General features: G+C 39.9%; 1 protein-coding gene across 2 annotated transcripts in view; it reads left to right on the top strand.

The window, feature by feature from the left end:
- Positions 1–1,216: 1,216 nt before the first annotated feature.
- tshz1 (teashirt zinc finger homeobox 1) overlaps positions 1,217–19,304 on the top strand; it is a 39,006-nt gene continuing 20,918 nt past the window's right edge. The window contains exons 1-3 of one of the 2 annotated variants that reach the window (XM_042506705.1): positions 1,217–1,556; positions 1,702–1,806; positions 2,226–2,321. In XM_042506705.1, the coding sequence (XP_042362639.1) occupies positions 2,282–2,321 (40 nt within the window). In that variant the 5' untranslated portion in view covers positions 1,217–1,556; positions 1,702–1,806; positions 2,226–2,281. Of the gene's footprint in view, positions 1,557–1,701; positions 2,322–19,304 lie in introns of both variants that reach the window. The other variant, XM_042506704.1, reaches the window with a different exon arrangement.

Here is a 19,304-nt window from a genome sequence, read left to right as displayed (position 1 = left end):
CGGTGTGTGAATAATGTCCTTTAGTCCCTTGGCTGGCAGATGGCATGAGAGCTGGCTCACTTCAGACTGGATGCGCTCTTCCTCCAACTCATGATTCGATCACTCAGTAATAAAAAAACAAACTTTTTTCCCTCCTTCCTCTCTCCTCTTCGCCATTCTCTCCAACAGTCGCCGGATAAATCATGCTGTCTCATTTGAGATAACATTAGCCTACTTGTGTGCCCTTTATAAACACTTTATGGTGGATAATAGTAAGGATGGTGTGTAGGCTATTAATGGAGCCTCTTGTGGATTCAGAGCCCCTCCCCTTCACCACAAGCCTCACTAAAAAGGTGTAACGAATCGATCCGCAGCCTCCTTTGTCCTGCTAAAGAGGTCACCGCAAATCTGCACATTTTGGAGCAAACTTTGAGCTGCACACTTAGCACTGTCTGAACAAGAGACTCTTGTGCCTAGGAGAAAAAGATCAACGTAAAAATATGTTTTAATTTAAGTGAAAAACTTGACATAATGTCATTTGCTGAAGTTGTGGCAGTTTTTACATTTTTCCAAATGCAGATTATCACTGTTTATGAATTATTAGTGATTGACGTTTTAGGGTATAATCCTAATAATCAGTCAGGCCTGATTTTGCTGTGCTTGTTGCAAAGGTTATACTCCTTGTGCTAGATCAACAATATACTAGGATGCAGCAGCACATGCACTTTGGGGACTCTTACTTATTTTTTTATGATACTGATGTTTAGACTTTTTTGTTAGAATATATATTTCTGTCATTTGTTTTTGCTGTTTTTAAGAGCTGCACTGAGGCAAATTCCTATCAGCTGTGTTGACATGGCAATACATCTTGAATTTTTTATCTTTACTGATGGTTTTAACGATTTTATATGGAGATTTTTGTTATTATTTTGTTTATTTGTATGCGTTTAAGCATAATTTCTATTGTCGATTTAAAAAAAAATGATTGCAGCCCTCTAATATTATGCCTCTGTGAAATATGTAGCAGCTGTGACTACTAAACCAAATCCCATTATGATTTCCAAAAATCTCCCTCTCACACACACGGGCTGCACGTCAACTTTTCGAGGCACCTCTCATTCTGCTGTTTTGGTGCAAGTTTACAAATCGGCCGCTCGCGTGTTCGCCAGCAGGACGCGCCTCTCTTCGTATTTGTGCGCAGACAGGAAGGCGTTGAAATGAAAGCCATCCCAGTGAACAATTAGAGGCGCAGATTGACAGGTGGGCTCTGACTGTCAGGGTGACGCTTGTGGAGGGGTGGAGTAAAGGAGAGGCCGGAAAGGCAGCTGGATGTGTCTGTCTATCAGTGGGAGCTGTCTGAACGCACCGCGCATCACCAATGTGCGCACATTTCACTGCGGAGAATAGCCAGGGACGCTCGTTGCGCTCTTTAGAATAAACACCAATAAATACAAGAAAAACAATAACAACAGTGCGCCAACAGTCTCAGAGGGCGGGCCTGCTCGTTCTGTTTTGTGATGACTTTGTGAGAAATTCGTCAAGTGTCCGTGTTGACAATCGGACGGACAGCGTTTTGTGTGAGTATTTCATTATCCAGGAGGTGTTTTCAGGGGTGTGAGCTGATTGCTGCGGGCTTTCTCCGCACACTGACTGATTGACACACACCCAGTCAAGCTAACGTGTCACTCTTTCCTCTCTTTTTCTCCTGATTTCCTCCCAAAGATTATAGCGGAGGTTTGGAGACCGGAGCTGGCACCTGGACGGACTGACAGACGGACGGAGAGGAGCGATCAGCGCAGTTTGGACACCAGCGAGTGAGTTAAAAACGTAAGCAGGGGAGCTCTTCACTTTTGCTGCGAACAAGAGGTATGAAATAGTCCAGTGAGTAAACCCTTTTTTTGATGGAAACGCGGCGAGGATCTCCGGCAGCTGTCCGCGTCCCTCTCTCGATAAACTGAGATCCGCACGGAGCTTTCCGCCAGTTTTTGCACCGATCGACCCTGCAATGAGTTTTTCTGATCAGCAGAAGTTAACGGACGAGCCCTCTTTGCGCTAAATCGCCCATAATCTTCATTTTCACCCCGGACATAACGCGTAAAAATGATCAGAGATTAAACCTCCGCTCGCATCGCTAACAAAAAAGAGACTTCTTCACCCCTGCGAGGGATCTACACTTTCATTCTCCCCCGCCGAAGAACTGAGGAAACGCTGCTGGCTTTGATTTCCTCCTTTGGTTTCCTCTCCAGCTCGTCCGCTATTTTGATCTCTGCATGAAAAGTCAAGCGGAAAGTCTTGCAGCAGCATGCCGAGGAGAAAGCAGCAAGCACCGCGGCGGTCAGCAGGTAAGCCCCGGCTCTGCAAACAAACACACCCCTCACAAGAAAACACTTTATTCTCCAGCACAAATAGGCAGGAATCAGTATGCAGAGAAGTTTATACAGCAGGCCTGATGCAGGACACAAGGGCAGCAGACTGTGTGTTGCATTCAGTGTGCAGCCAAGCAAAAATGTTACTAGTTTTCCAACATCCCAACAGCCACACAATAAGTTTATTTCTACTAATCTAAGGCGTGTTTGACTGGCAACAGCATTGTTTCATTTACGCAGCCATGCCTCGGTGCCAAATCTGCCTCTTGAGAAATGAGCTGCACTTGAACGCTTTAAAGCTGATCCTCCACGAGGTTGCCAGCATCCAAGTTCTCCAAACAAAGCTCATCTTATCTCGTTTTTACAGGCTAACGTGTTTGATGTGTTGGTGCCAGTAAAGAGAGAGAGAAAGAGAGAGAGAAAGAAAAGTGGCGTATTTTCAGCTTGTGTTCCGCTCTGGGATTGCCATCCTTGATTTGATGCTTGATTGATCGCCTGTCATGCGACTGCCTTTGATCTATTCATTCCTGATAAACATCAGTAAATCATTCACCATAGAGACACGCATGCGCCCCGGCAGCTGGACTCCCTCAAAGGATAACTTTTTGCCCCCGCCGAGGAGCAGAGAAAAGACAAATTGAAAGAAAAGTTCTCAAGCGGGATAAATACTTTGCGATTAATACCCAAGGGGGAGGGAACAAGGGAGGAGGGGGGGAGGGGGGGGGGTGATGGGGCGTAGCGAGATCACAGAGAGGCATCTAATACACAGGAATATCCCCAAAACACTGCAGGTGTTGCTTTTGCACATATTTCCACTTCCTTTTGCTATGGGTTACCTCTATTGGTCAAGCTTGTGACCTGACCTTCGTGTTTGTCCCATAGAAAAAGGAAGTGGAAATATGTGCAAAAGCAACATAATAAACTATGGATGTCCCAGTCATAGGCGTAGATTTAGGGGGGAGGCAGTGGACAAGTCCCCCTCAAAAAGGAAAAAAACATGTGCATTTGTGTCCTGCCCAGTAATAAGATGGAAGTAGCAGATGGCTTTTATTTTGACAACATTTAAGATATTTACGCTGTAAATGAATGCAGAAAGTGGAGCATAAAATCACCAAAATGCAGGAAAATAAGTTCCAGTGCTCGTGATTTTTACCTGATACCCCAAATGTGTCTCGCTCAATGTGTCCTACACTCTCGGTCCTCGATCATGATTTTTCACCTGCAAAACCGATCTGAGTCATTTGATATTGAATATCTGCCGATACTGAGTCCCGATTCGATACTTTTATTCACCTGGATAATACAGCTGCACAATGCACATTTCAACTACTTTGAAGTTATTGAAATCAATGCAGTGCATGTGCTTGACAGTTTAATATCTCTGCAATGCGATACAAGACAAAAATGTCTGCATCCAAACAGTTCCTGCGGGTTTTTAGTTTTATTTTAACAAAAATAATTAAGTAAATGAATGAAAAATATTTTATATGGCTCTTATCACAATTCTACTCAGTGCAAGATTAGTTTTTTTCGACAAAATAACAAAGTAAACAAAATGCGTCTTCAGAAATTGCTCTCAATCTACTTAGTGCAGCATTATAATAAAAGTACACATCACTACAAATGAGTAATATAATCAGAATTCCACTTCAAAGTAGTGTTGTAGCTAAATTTTAACAGTCACAACAAATAAAATCGACCACAATTCCGCTTCTTACAGCATTATCGTAAAACTAGTTCACTAAAAATGAACAAAAACAAATTGAACATGAAAAGAAAAATTAGTTTCTATAATTGGAGTAGCAGCACTACGATTAAACCCGAATACCTGCCGCAAATCGTGCTCTCCATTTACGACACCTGTCTGACGACGGATGTTAACAAGGGATTGGGCGGGGCGCATGCTCAAAATAACCAATCTCGTTCAGTTGAAAAAAAAAGTGTTGATTGGCCCGATACTGATCCAGTTGGGACATCCCTATCATACACACTTCAAAATAAACACAGCAGCGATAAAATTATATTAAGTCACTATAGTTGCTTAATAATTAAAACGAATTGTCAATTGAAGTATTTCAAATGAGCAGCTGTAATACTAAGCACCTAGAATGTTGCAAGTTAAGCACAATTTTGTATTTAGTAAGTTGTTTTTTTTTCCAGCAGCAAAAGTAAATATTTACACGTTTCCATAGAAATTCAAAGCCATAATTTCCGATTCAGCTATCGCCTCCTGACATTCATGCCTGCATGTTGTCGTTAAGTTGACCAGACGTGAACTGTTCTGAGAGAGAATCGCATGTTTGCCTGAATCCATTTGATGTCCCTGGGCGATGTGTGTGATTGACATGCATTTTCAAATGACGATGGGGGGAAAGAGGAGCCTTTGAAGTCGGTGCAGTAATGACCAAAGCCGAATAAAACAGCTGTAGAATGTTAAGCAGGCGGTGGAAATGTGAGGTTAAGCAGACTTAATCAAGGTTGTGACAGAAAGACTTTGAACTCGGTGGGGCTGTAATTTCTAATTGACGCCAGGCTTTAGTGATGGATAGAGAGAAATGTGTTTGAAGAGCAGGCCCTGAAAGTGAATAGTTTTATATACATCCGCCATAAATAGCGGAGAAATCCCCAAACGAGAGGGGGGAAAAAAAGTGTTTCCTGTTTTCCAGCCTCTTCTGGTCACTCAGCCGAGCTCTGAAGTGGCCCCATTCTGGCTCCAGCTTTTGAATATTGATTTAATTGTCTGTTTTTGTGACGAACGCATACATCACACGCAGTAATGGTCAATCCCAACTTGGCAGGCTTTGTCTCGATGTTATTTCCAGTGTGTGACATATCCAAAAACTTTAGCACCTAGACTGAAGTATGTGTGACCGCTTTCTCACCTTCGAACACGGACTATTTTCTTTTACAATGCATTCCAGGATATTTCCACAACCTGGATTTGTTACTTTGGAGTTGCACTAAAACAAAATGTTGCATACGCTCCTCAGAGAGAGAGAGAGAGCGAGACGTTTCAATGGCTCTTTGTATGCCATTTCAAATGGGCTCTGTTTCATCAGTCACAGTGATGATTTTAGACCGTGTAATGGCGCTGTACCCTATCTAGTTTATGACCAGTGACAATACATCAGTGTTCTTTCATTTGGAACCGCATTACTGCATCTGTTAGTTTTGGCAGTTGAGTTCAGTGCAGTGCAATTTGAGCAGCAGAGACTTTTGCTGCAGTCATTTGTCGTCATTTTCAGTTTTTTTTTTCCCTTGTCTCCTCTCGCTGAAGTGTAGTTGTGTTGTGAGGTATTTCTCACAGGACCTCAAGGTAAACAATGCAGTAGTATCAAGTAATTATGAGGAGAGCAAAAATGTGGTTTGAGGGGAATTTTAAAAAAGACGTAAACAGCGTCGGGGCTGCGACTCTGGGTCAGTTTTGTTACGTTTTTTTGACGAATTTTCTATGTTTAACTCATGTTGACCTTTCCAAAACTAATGTTAAACTAATGACATTGCTTTTGTGAAATTAATGTTAGAGCTGGAACGATAAGTCAGTAGACAGAAAATGACAGCAACAATTTTGAAAATCAAGCATGTATATCATTTGTCAGGTGGGGAAAAAGGCAAATATTTTCCGAATCTAGTTCCTCTGATTTGAGGATCCTCTTTTCTCAGTTTAATATCATTGCAAATTTTATATCTTTGCGTTTTTTGGACTGTTAATTGGACAAAACAATAATATGAAGATGTAACTTTGGGATGTGGGGACTTTTAAAAGTATTTTTAAAAATATTTTCTGATATTTTATTGGCTAATCAATTAATCAAAAACAAATGTTACTTTATATCAAGAAGAACGTGAACAATAGAGACTGATAGTAACTGCATCAGCAGCTATTTTTAATGCTGTTTAAAGAAAACTGCATGATATTGGACTGTTTGCATCAGTGGCATTAGCATGTTTGTGATCAATTTTTATTGAGTTTCAAGATGTGCATAGACAATGGCAGCAAAGATAGGCATTGCTAAATTGTGTTACAGTTAAAAAAAACAAATTATTAAATAAATAATGATGAAAAAGAAAACATTATAGGTCTGCACACTTACTCGCATCACAGTTGCAATTGCAAGATGGCCTATTGCAATCCCCAAATTGCAAAAAGTGGAAAAAAAGGGGAAAATATCTACCATTAACATGCTGCAGGGATGTCCTGGAACACACAAAGTTGTGCAGCCCTATATATTATTAGCACTAGCATGTTTAAATATGGCAACATACAATACATATTACAGCTTCATAACCAGTAATTAATTTAGTTTTCAGATGTGAGATATTGTATATAAGATATACCGAGAAGCCATAATTCTGTTTTTGCCATGATACTGAGGTCACAGTTTTGATTGCTGTCGGGAAATTAATGGTTTTGCTGCACGTCGGCTCTCGCTTTTAGCTTGCCAGCCACAATATCTTAAATCAAACACTGTCACTCTAAGTAATGAATCTGTCAACTAATCATTCAACACGTCAGAGTGATTACAGCGTGACACTGTGTTGAATTTATTCCACTGGAGTTAAAAAGGTCGACCTGCAAAAAAAATAGCATTCTTTTTTATTACCTGTTTTGGGCAACATTTTGTTTTACTGAGACAGAGGAAGAGGCGGGCAAACTGTGGGTGACCAATCCACAGTGGGATGGATTAACATACAGGTCCATCCGTGTGTGTGTGTGTGTGTGTGTGTGTGTGTGTGTGTGTGTGTGTGTGTGTGTGTGTGTGTGTGTGTGTGTGTGTGTGTGTGTGTGTGTGTGTGTGTGTGTGTGGGAAAGACGTGTATGTGCTCACTGTTGTGGGGTTGAATTAAGCAGGGAATCTGAAATCCTCTCTTTCACTCTCAGATGTTTAAGTTTAGAAATATTTGATCCTGTGCTGGATTCTTATCTTCACTGACAGCAGAGAGAGCAGTTTTCTGCGCTGACAGAATTAGTGCAGGTCATGAAGGCAGAGAAAGTGACGTGCTGTGATACTGTCAAACATGACTGTGTGTAAATTCGTTCCTGAGACCGTAATTAGTTTGCCTTTTTGTCTGCTCTCTTGATAGAAATGTTAGGCAACTGGCTGGGCTCGGCCACTCACACACTGATGCCACTAATTAAAAAGTTTAGCGCTCTAAACATAAATCAAGCATTCGGGTTACAGTCAAGAGGGTGTGGACGCTGTTAATTTCTTTAATACGTATGATTCAGTGTCTCCAATAAACGGACTTCAGCGCCACGTTTTAATGATCTGTCTGTATCGCTTAGCTCAGCATGTTTAATTAAAGCGCTGTGCAACGTTTGTCCAGATTGAAGCCACAGTGAGGTGCAGGATGCCTCGCCTCGTGGGCCTCTCCACTGACATCAGCGGCTGCCTAAACAGATCCCCCCTCTTTACTGCCACCATCACCACCTCAATGCAAAAGGAGTCTCTTAATTATGACTTGTGGGTGGGGGAGAAGTTGAGCTTCCCTTCTTCCCCCGACGGCATCGTTAGCCGCGGTCCCTAATTATCCAGGTAGCTGACGGATCAGTGACAGGGCCCCACCGATTAATGCTTACAAATTCAGCAAGGTGTCAACTCTGCAAGCTGCCTTGATATAATCAACTCGGTGTTAGCCACTTCTCCTCATACACCCACTGCCAGTTGTTTCCACTCAACAGCAGAGGTTGCTTGCAGTGTGACGTGACAAATTTGTGACTTGCTGGACACAAACACCCCTGTAACGAGGTTATGAGCGGTTGTAGTGTCAAGGATGTACGTGACCTCTCACTGTAAATAGTTGCACATTATAGGCAGTGCAGGTTTTTGTTACTTAAAGGAAGTGATAAGATGTGAAGAATCTATAATATTCTGTTATGGTACCTGATCATTTTTTTGGGAGCATCTATAATTTGATTGATTTTTTATATTTCTGTCAAATTTCACCTTTAGAACACTACATTTTCTGAATAAAATGAGTACTTTTACTCCACCACATTTACATTTTATGTCATGAAATTACTTTTGATACTTAAGTACAGTTAATATTCATTTTCTGGTAATATATCAAGGGTTCCCACAGATGCTTAAAGAATCTTAAAAGGCTTTGAATCCATTAATCTAAAAGTAAAGTCTTAATTGGCATTCAAATGTATCAAATCAATCTTTCAGAAGCCTTGCTCAGACATTGGAGGCAGGATTTTTATTCATCTTTTTTTTGACAGCACGTTCAAAATAAAGTTAACACTAAAAATAATGATTTTGACAGAAATCTTCTTACATTAACATCACCAAAGAGTCACGTTTTATGTGACAATAAATATTTGAAAAATAAAATAAAATTCTTCCTAACCTAAGGCAATTTTTTTTCTCCTCCAATATTGGCTACCGTAAAATTAGCCAATTAAATTCCTTTCCAAATGGCATTATAAAAGTTGTAAAGGCTTATATCTATAGGAACTCTGGATATCTGTACTTTGACTTAAATATGACTTTTAAGCAGGGATAGTTGCTATTATATAGATACTATGAAAGTATAAAAACGCTCATTCCAAAGGAAAATGCACACAGTCCGTAATCAGAAACTGTGCCTTTAAACAAGCCATCAGGATTACTACAGCTTTGTGATGTCACAAATTTAGGGTACTATATTAACGTTTTAAACTTAAACATTCTAAATGGGTCGCTTTTTTATTTCCTGCGTGAATGTTTTGCAGTGTTAGTGAAAAACAATGCATTTCAGGAATAGGGTGAATATCAGGCAGACAGTATGAGAAAAATACTGTGGTTTTTGAACATTAGAAGCATGTAAACATGTTCTAGTGGAAAACCAAAACACAACTAGGAACCTTAAAATGATCAGAATATGGGACCTCTAAAGAATAGCTGAATATATGTGGCTTCCATTGGATGTGAAAAAATTTTCTTAATGCTTTGCCTTTCCCTCTGATCTTTCCGGTAACAGCTTTTTGGTTTGTTTGACAGAACAGGAACAAAGTTCTAAGCCGAGCTGCGTTAATACATTTTGTTGTTGTTGTTACTTTGCATTGTATTTCCTCTGCAGAAATTTAGCTCACGGCACCTGTCAACTAAGAAGCCATCGCCTTGAAACCTTGTGTTGGTTTTATCGGGATGTTTCTGATAAAGTATTTAATGACATTTGTCAGGAGTTGAAGCTGCACTGCGAGGAAAAAAAAATTATGTTATTTGAAGTTAAAAGTCTGTAGATGAGAACAGAGCACGCCGGTGTGTTTATGTGTGTGTGTGTGTGTGTGTGTGTGTGTATGTATGAGTCAGTGAGCAAGATGAGGAGTTTGTGCAGCCCTCCGTGTGTGTATGAATGTGAAATATTCTGATCCTGTGATAAGGCAGTGTATGTAAAGTGCCATTAACAGGTGACATTGACTGAAGGAGTCAGTGGATATATTTGCTATCCCACACTCCGCTACACCCGCAGTTTCATTTGCATGTGGTGTCAGAGCCAGTAGGCCTTCAGGAAATCAAAGACACACACTAATACGCACACTCGCACAACTACACTCTCTGTCCTCATCTTCGTGGAGGTTAAGTGACAAATGAAGATCGATGACTGCTCTTATGGAAAAGAGAGGGTCGGATTGAAAATATGTGGGAATTAGGCTCGCCAGCAGGGTGACGATGTAAAGGCATTCAGCGCTGCAGCCGTGAGGTAAAACTATCCCAGAGCTTAATGAGCTTCAGAGGAAGCAGGAAAACCTGGATTTTCACTCAAGCATGACGCGAGGAGGCTCGACAAAGAAGTAGAGAAAACAAGGTCACTTTTACGGGAATAAAACTCACTAGCATCCTCACTCTTGGACACATCCTGTATGTATTTATTGTCCCTGATTTTTTAGTGTCTGGTTTCCATTCGCTAAAGACATCCTGGCTGCGATTCAAAACAGCTGCACAACAAAAGCCACAATGTACAGCGGGGATGTAAAATAATAACAGGAATAATAACAAGAATGAAATCATTCACAGGACTTATCCTTGAGGGGTTTAGGGCGCCGGTTGCTGATTGTTGTGAAGCGTACATAGAAAGTTCGCTGCTGATTGAGTAAAATAGCCAGTTGGGTAAAAGGAGAAGAGGGTGAAATCACAGGCAGGCTTTCTAAAATATATTCTATTGATTGCCTTATACACAAGCAGAAAACGTATTCACTTTTTTATCCAACACAAACACATGAATTTCACAAAGCTCACCTGAGTGTGGACCTTAGTGCTGCAGTGGTATACTGATTTTGAGCTATACAGTGGAATGAAGATTGACAGTTTTATCAGTTTTTTATTGCTTACCTGCAGTACTGCAAAAAAATGCAACTGTACGGAGAATCTCGCCTTTATTTTAGTTACTTTCAACAAGGACACTCTGAAACTCAGAGATTCTCAGTTTACCATCATGTATGACAAAGAAAGTAGAGCTGACCGATGTCTCAGCCAGCAGGATTTATCGGCTGATATTGGTCTATCACAGATATATTGGTATCAGCTCATATTTTGTCCAATATGCACAACATGAAAAGTTTATTTTTAACAGACCATAATGCAGAAAAAGATAGAGTACTTAAGAATGCTGAAATTCCCAATTAAGTTCACAGTTTCAGTGCACCAAGGCAAGTTTTGACGATAAAATGTCTTGTTCAACTGTAAAATATCCTGCCTGTTGCACTGCATAACAGATACAGTACACTACACTACACTACACACTACATAACATATACAGTATGTAAAGTCAGCCAGCATATTAATATCAGAATATTTTACACTCCAATATTTGTATTAGCAACAGCCCTAAAAATACAGTATGTGTCAAGCTCTAAAAGAAACATAAAAACCTCACATTTTAGAAGCTAAAAACAAAAAACAAAAGCCAATCAGTTTTCCAGTGATCGAGTAGTCGTTGCTGCTCAATTTTTGGGATTCAACATAACTCGCTCTTTATTTTCCATATGCTAATAAAGTGAGAATTTCAGTTGTTAAACTCAGCTTTAGGCAATTTAAACTTAGCTTGAAGCTGCACACTTCAGAATATTCATTATTTCTGTTGGCTCTCGCAGAGCAGCAAAGAATTGTGGGCAATCAGACGCTCAGAGTAGGCCAGCTGCATTTATTTCTTCACACAAACATTCCTCTGACAGTTTCTCTGATAATTTAAGCAGTTTGAGAATCAGATGAAGAAGGACAATGGGAATAAGGCTAAGTGTGGGAAAAAACAAAAGAAAGATGCAGAAAATAAAGACAAATGGGAAGTGATGATTTTGAGGCAAGAAGACGGGCGGTCCAGAGTACACTCAGAGGTCAGTGTGCCGTCAGGGGAGCCTGCAGTCTGGAGTGTTTTCTGTGTTTTGGCTTGTATGTCTGTTGTCTGAGTACTTTAGTGCAAATGCACTTTATGTTTTTAGTTATCAGTTCCAGTGTAATGTTACACCAGCGTGTTGTGTGTGTCCTTGCATGATTGATGCTCTGTACGCCAGACAGACGCCGTTACTTGAGAGTTAGCCAGTGTTGGCTGCTGTGATCTAATTTGTCTAAAGCCAAAAAAGACTCTGATTCAGATGTTTGTTTCTGCATTTTGCCCGTCTGAGCTCAGAAATGACTCTGCGTGATTTATATATTTTTTTAGTGCTACACTTGATGTATTAGAAATTGCCACTGAGGCGACGCCTGTTGCAGTAATGGTGGTGATCATGCTAGGGATAAGGCTGGAGATACATGGCCACCGTAACAGGCACAGTGAGGTTAAAATTACTCTCAGTACTCCTGTTTTATTGAATCTATGGCTCCCTCATATTGCTGGTACTTGAGTCGAGAGCTCAGTCCGTTAAGCTAAGACTGGAAAAACTGCCTTTGATCCACAAAGTAAACATTAAAAAACAGTGTCGAGGTGAGCGAGTTTCCAGCGGAGGCCCCTGTACGACCCAGCCCTCAAGTTGTGCTGCTTCTGTTAACCAGCCTTGAACATCTGGGTGGAAACAGAGGCGGTGTGGATGAGGGGGAGAAGACAACAGAGGGAGAGAAAGAGGGGCTGTGAAGAAAAGGTATTAAAAGTGACAGATGAACAGGACTTGGGTAGACGTTCTCCTGCAGCAGCTGTGACTGCTGCCATTGCTCTGACAGGTGTCAATTAAGAATTACTGCCGAAGCCCTGTAGTCATTTTTTCCTGCCCAGCTGTCTGTCTGTGTGCCTTTTTGAGAAATAACACTTTACCCTTGTCACTGCTTTAGCGCTTAGCCGTGGTCGCCCCAGAAAATGAGAGCATGGCGGGCACACTAATCGATAACCAGTGTATTAGCAATTATTTTGCCCATTGATTTACGGTGGGGCAGCGACTCCCACTGTGTTGTTATTAGCCGCTGATTATATGCCCCTGTGCTATACTGCAGACACGCACGCCAACACATACACTTGCTCTGCTGTTGCCAGGTAGATACACTGTAAAAAGTTGATTAAAAAAATCTAAAAGGTAAGTAAACTATTTTTACCTCATGTTTACTTTATATCTGTTTGTAAGGTTTCCCTAAAATGTTGCTGTATTTACTTAATTTTGTGAAGTCAAGTTAAAAAATGACAAAGGAAATTCACTTGTTTTTTTCTAATTGATTGCAACCTAAGCAAACCAAGAAAGTCTAACTTAACTGAACAGTTGTGTATACTTAGAAGTATTTAGGAAGCTGATTGCATTTGATGAATAAAGTAAGCAAAGCAAAGAATAATTATTTGGCAGGATTATTGTAGTTTTAACAAATTGCCATTCTGAGCATCTTGAGAAAAGACCAGTGTTTGAACGAAACAACTGACATATACAATCAAAAAAACCTGCGTAAAGCCTTAGACAGAACTTTACTGGAGATTTCTAACAGGACTCCATGTCATGCCGTTTTATACAAATATCAATACCAAATCAAGCGTCAGCCAACTTGCAAAATATCTAAAATTCTAAAAATGTTAGTTTAGTCAGACAAACTTGGTTTACTTCAAAACTTAAGATGCTATCACAAAGCAGTCAATTCACTGGTCGATTCTAAGTTGCAAGATCTTCTCAAAATTAAGTAAATACAATTCAAATTTTCATAGATTTAACAATAAGGTATGAAATAAACATACATTAAAATGAATATTTATATTTACTTAACTTTATCAAGGCAATCTGTTTCCGAGATTTATAAAAGTAAGAGCAGCTTGTGAGTTTACAGTGTAAATGTAGTCCTTACAGTTAAGTATGTAAAGACTAAAGAAGATATTTCTTGATTTTCAAAGTTTACTCCATGACCTTGACTCAGGAGTTCCCCAGATATAGATACAGATACAGTTTAATGTAACCATAATTCCATTCTCTTGACAGCACAATAAAATCATGTTTTAAGTTGATTATGTTAATAATATTTTAAATTATAGCAAGTCTAGTTAAGGAAACCACTTTCACCACTATTTATCTGACTGCGACACAGTTCTGCTCACAGCCGAATCTCAAAATGAAACAATCAGGTGTAGCTCTCTGGCTAAAAGTATGTGTAATTTATGTTTTTTAGTGTGATGATTTAAAGCACTTTCACTTTTGGCTTTTAATTATTCCAGCAAAAGGGTCCCGCTAACAAAATTGGTATTTTAGAAATCATTGTCAACAATGGAAACAATTTTCACCTTGTGGCAGCCCAATCGCCAGAAGAAAATGCTGGCAATGTACGTTTTCTGCAAACCACAGATATGTTACATTGGTACATTTCATATAAATCATATCAAGATTCCTAAAATGACTAAGTATGTGAGCTTACTTTGTCATCAGGAGGTGGAAGGGATGGTGGGTGGCTTGACACCAAGGAGAGATGCCTGCCAACTTGCAGACCAGTTGTCTAGATAAAAACAAACAAACAAACGCAGGTATTTTTTAGCAACCTGCTGCTGTCTTTGAAGTGGGGATTGTGCCACAAGAAGCACTTGTTTTTTTACAAAGACAGCACTGTGTTTTCAGCCAGGATTATGCCACCACAAATGGGTATTTTAAGCTAAAACATTACCTTTTTCTAACCATAATTAAGTGTTTTTAGTGCCTAAACCTGACCATACATTAATACCCAAATGTTTGGTTTGCAGAAACTCACAATGACGGCATTTATTCTAGCAATTGTGTTGCTTGTAGGTTAAAGATAATTTAATAAGCTCGAAGATAAAATGACACATGAGGTTTTAGCTACAGATGCCCCAGTCCAAAATGTGTTTGGGTGCACACTGACCTAAATAAGCAGATCAGTTATTGGCCCGATATGACAGATCCACATTAAATATAGTTTCCTCATCAAGGGCATCAGGAGAGAAAAGTTGATTAGTGCATCCCAGCTTTTAGCAATGTCAACTTTTCATTGAATTCTTCAACTTAAAGCTAATGAATTGAAATGAGCTTACTGATTTCAAAGGGGCACGCTAATCATTTGCGGAAAGTCTTGAAACTAAGTGTCTTGCGAAGGGAAACCAGAGTCATTTCAGGCACTTACGACTGCAGTACTTTTTGGCTGAATGTATCTCAGCAGAAATTCCATTAAACTTCAGAAGAGGGAAATGAAAACTTTGTAATGGAGAGTTACATCAATTCTTCACACCAAACTATAAAGCTGCCCTAAAAAGGCTGGAGGGTTACAAACAGAATTAGTGTATATTGTTTGTTTTTTTGAGGGGGTCGCGAAGGGAAAGGCTGGATATGGGCTGGAATATGTATGAACATGATATCTATACACTGTTGGTATTTTGAATATAATCCTCATATAAACATAAGGAGAACATCAATCAAACCTATGCAAACAGCAGCTCATAAAGTTTCTTTCTCTCTTTGCAGCTCAAGAGAGTCTGCATGTAGAGCCTGTTGTGCAAAAAATGGCAAGAATCGGAATTGCAGGGGAATTCAACTTACTGAGCTTGGGGGCCACTTTTGCAAAATGGCAGAAGGCCAGGGTCCAGTTGTAGTGGCCCTTTACGTGTTTCTGGGATTTTAGAATGTTTCTAGGATTTTAGGACATTTCTCTGTTTTTAGGAAATTTCTAGGAGTTTAGGACATTTACAGGATTTTAGCATGGATTTTAGGACTGTTCTAGGATTTAAGGACATTTCTTTTAGACATTTCAAGGATTTTAGGATGTTTCTAGGATTTGAGGACATTTCTCGAACATTATAACTTTCTCAGATTTTAGAAAATATCTAGGAGTTTAGGAAGTTTGCAGGATTTTAACATGTTTCTAGGAGTTTAGGACATTTCTAGGACTAATGACATTTCAAGGATTTTGGGACTTCTAGGATTTTGGGACATTTCTAAGCTTTTAGGACATTTCTTGGATTTCAGGATGTTTCTAGGGTTGTGGGACATTCAGGGCTTAGCTAGGATGTCAGACGGGGGATCCTCCACTGGCACCTTTTTTGATAAACAAGATTTATTTTGATGCTGTTTTATGCATTCTGGCACTTTATGTATACTAAAAGTACAAAAACAGTTCCCAGTGTGAATCACTTATTTTTTATTGTGAATTAGAAAATTGTTTGGAGGCCATCCAGCATCCTATTGGGGGCCAGGTTTGGTTCGCAGGCTGTAAGTTGAGTATAATTGCGATACTGCATATCACGAGAAGAAAGGTACTTGTTTTTGTGGATAAAAGCTGGCCTCAGCATATCCAAAAAGCAGTCGGTGCAAGTGGACGAAAGTCAGGGGGTGGAAATTTCTGTCCCCAAAGGAGTGTTTATTTAACTGATAAGGTGAGTTGAGAAGCAATGAATATAATTTTTTTGGACAGTAGTTTACTACAGATAAGCCACCTGGGAATGGATACAGTTAACAGATGACACTTTGTCCTTGAGAGCGGACGCTGGGGAAGGTCATGCTGCAGCCTGGTGTAGTGCCACTGCCATCTTCCCCTCACCTCTTCATCTTTATCTCAGCCTACTCCCTCTCTCTTTTTCTCCTCGTTTTTTGGGATTAATGCCCCCCCGCCCTTACTCCCTGTAAGCCTTTTCTCATCTTCCTATCTGTCATCAATCTCTATCTTACTGACTCAATTCTCCTCCACCCTGCTCATATTTTCTTTCATCTTCCTCCCTGTCTCTCGCCCTCATCTATCGCTCTCTCTCTCACCGGATGCTCAAGAGTCAGTGAACTGGTTACAAGAACATGAACTCGACATCTGAAAAGGAGAGCGTAATATACCCTTTCAGGCCCACTGGCCTCCTTCTCATATTTCAAGGACCTCCTTTTGCGATCGTCTGATTTCAGTGACATCCTGCAGTCACACTTCTGACTTATAAAAAATCTGAGAGGTCACAGGGGTGGTGAAGTCTTTGAAGTCTAAACACATGACTGTCACATATTTTCCGAGACACATTTCCATTCCCATAAAGTGTGCTGCACAGGAAAAGAATCAAAGCAGATTTTGTTGGTGTGACGCTATTCACTTTTGTTTGACTCACATTTAAAAGAAACCCATTGACCACAGATTGCTCGGGGTTACACAAAGTAATCAGTAAACAGTCGTCGCCTTGATGGGCAGTTTAAAGGAGATATAATGTCTCAGGAACCCAGTCAATTCAATAACGCCACATGCTACCCCCAAAAATTCCTCCCAAATCTTTCCTGAGCCGCCGTGTTGTCTCAGACAGTGACAATCACAGGGGGGGTATAAGCTCAGCTCCGTCCCTCTAAGTCGTCTGTCTCAGAGAGAGCAGCGGGAGGCCTGTTGTACACCCACATGTCTCCTCTGTGAGCATGTCTCTCATCACTCTGTCTGTCTGTCCAGCTCGCTGTCCACCTGAGCATCTGTTTCTGATCACCTGTCTCTGCCTGTCTGTTGACCCAACTGTTGTCCTGTTTACTTGTCTGTCTCTGGTCCATCTGCCTCTCCGATGGAACACAATGACAGGACTGCCACTGTTTCAAACTAACCACCCTGAAAACATTTTGACATTGAATAATGTTTGTATGGTAGTCTGCATCAACGCTGAACTTTGACGTAAATACAGCCATCTGGTGTAGAGAGGTGTGCAATGTTACATTTACTCAAGTACTGTATTTAAAGTAATAATCTGGGAGACTTTCATTTGAATTTCATTTGTCTTTTAAGTCACTATATATCGCCAGATGAGGTAACACAGTGGTGACTGAGCTTATGGCCCACTGATTTAAACCCTTGCATTTGCAGTATTACGAAGTGTCGAGGGCGACATTCCCGGAAAAAATCACAAGCGGCACACAGTCATTAATAATCCGCTCTCACACACAGATACAGACATACATGCACACACACACACACCTTATGCTGTGGTAACCCTTTCATATCGCCAGCGGCGGGGCTCATAAAACAAGTTGATATAAATAAACTCACCAGCCTGGTTTCAAGCCTCAGTCTGCAGTTACCACTTATCATAGGTGCCACCAAACAGAACAAAACACTAATCTTTAAAACTTTAAGTATAACTTTGAAGTACTTGAGTATTTCCACTTTATATTGGTAGCGCTCTACCTTTTTGAAAGAATTTATACTGTGCTTAACTGGACTCCATGAAGTTATTTTGCCAGGCCAAGTCATAACTAAACCCCCTATAATATCAAGAATTGTTGTTTTTCACTTCAGTTTTTGCACAGGTAAAACAAACATGATAAACATGTAAATCATTTAGTTTTAAAAGTGCTGGTAGATGGACTTTGTTTTGATTGAACAGAGCTGTTTTTAGACTGTATACTAAGCTAACCAGCTGCTGGCTGTCACTTTATATCTTATGTACAGGCATTGATCTTATCTCTCGACAAGAGAATGAAAAAGAAATTTCCCCAAAATGTTGAGCTATTCATTTTAGATTTTCATATAAAACACTGTATGAATACTGTATGTATAATCAGCTCACAAAATAGGATACAGTATTAAATATTGTATAACTCAAAAGCTAAGTGCTTAAATGAGTGCCACCTCAGCCAGCTAAGACGATTACACATTGGTGATGATGTCTATAATAATCCAGTACAGTAGATAGGCCTAGTTACATACCATTGATACAGGCCATTATGCCTGCATAACTTTATGATACTTTGAGTATGTTTTTTGCTTTTTTTCTATATTTTTTGTACTTTTACTGAAGTAACGTTTTGAATGCTGTACTTTGGCTTAAGCAATGCATTATATTTAAATAGTAGTATTACTCCTTTAACGGACTAGACAACTGTAATACTTGCTCAAACTCTAGTTGTCACCCATTGTTCATTGAATATGCTCATATTTTCATCAGAGGTGAACTGAACTTAAACGCTTTTATGTAACTAATGAACGTGAACATGAGGGTTTATCACTCAAGTGACAGTTAATGACGCTAACGTACTTTGTTTTTTCAGCACCCAGCATGTCGAAGGCTTCCTCATCAATTTGCGATTTCTACTCCCTGAATCGAAACCAAACTTTTTTATTTACCTTCCCAGAAAAAAAAAAAAAAGATGCGACAAATTTTAACAGGAAGGAAACACTTTGAACTGCCTTGGACACAACACTTGCATGACTAGAGGAAGTGGCAATTGAGACTACCCAGCTACCGATACTGTTAAAGCCAGTTCATATGAATATTTGAAGGAGTTCTATGAACAAATCAGTACAAATTCCCCATGGAAAAAAAGTATACATATGCAAAATTTGCCTGCTGGGGCTGAAAATACAAGTCCAAACATCAGCAACATTGGCAACAAATTTGAAACAGCATACAGTTAAAACATCCGACTAATCTTTGGAAACATCTCTGAGTTAATGACGATGAAAAGATTTTATTTTACTTAGAAAATGCAAGATTTTTTGGGGACTTTGAAACCCCTGAATTATGAATGTGAACTACTTAGTTTCAATCTGTGTGAACTGAGATAGATCTTGTGAATCTGCACATCACTGCCCATTGCTGCTACTTGCAGTTTTTCTGCACCAATAAAAA

This window comes from Plectropomus leopardus, chromosome 18, assembly GCF_008729295.1.
Source record: "Plectropomus leopardus isolate mb chromosome 18, YSFRI_Pleo_2.0, whole genome shotgun sequence".
NCBI classification, from domain to species: domain Eukaryota; kingdom Metazoa; phylum Chordata; class Actinopteri; order Perciformes; family Serranidae; genus Plectropomus; species Plectropomus leopardus.
The sequence above is the reverse complement of the archived record's forward strand: the minus strand, read 5'-3'. Positions and strand labels throughout refer to the sequence as shown.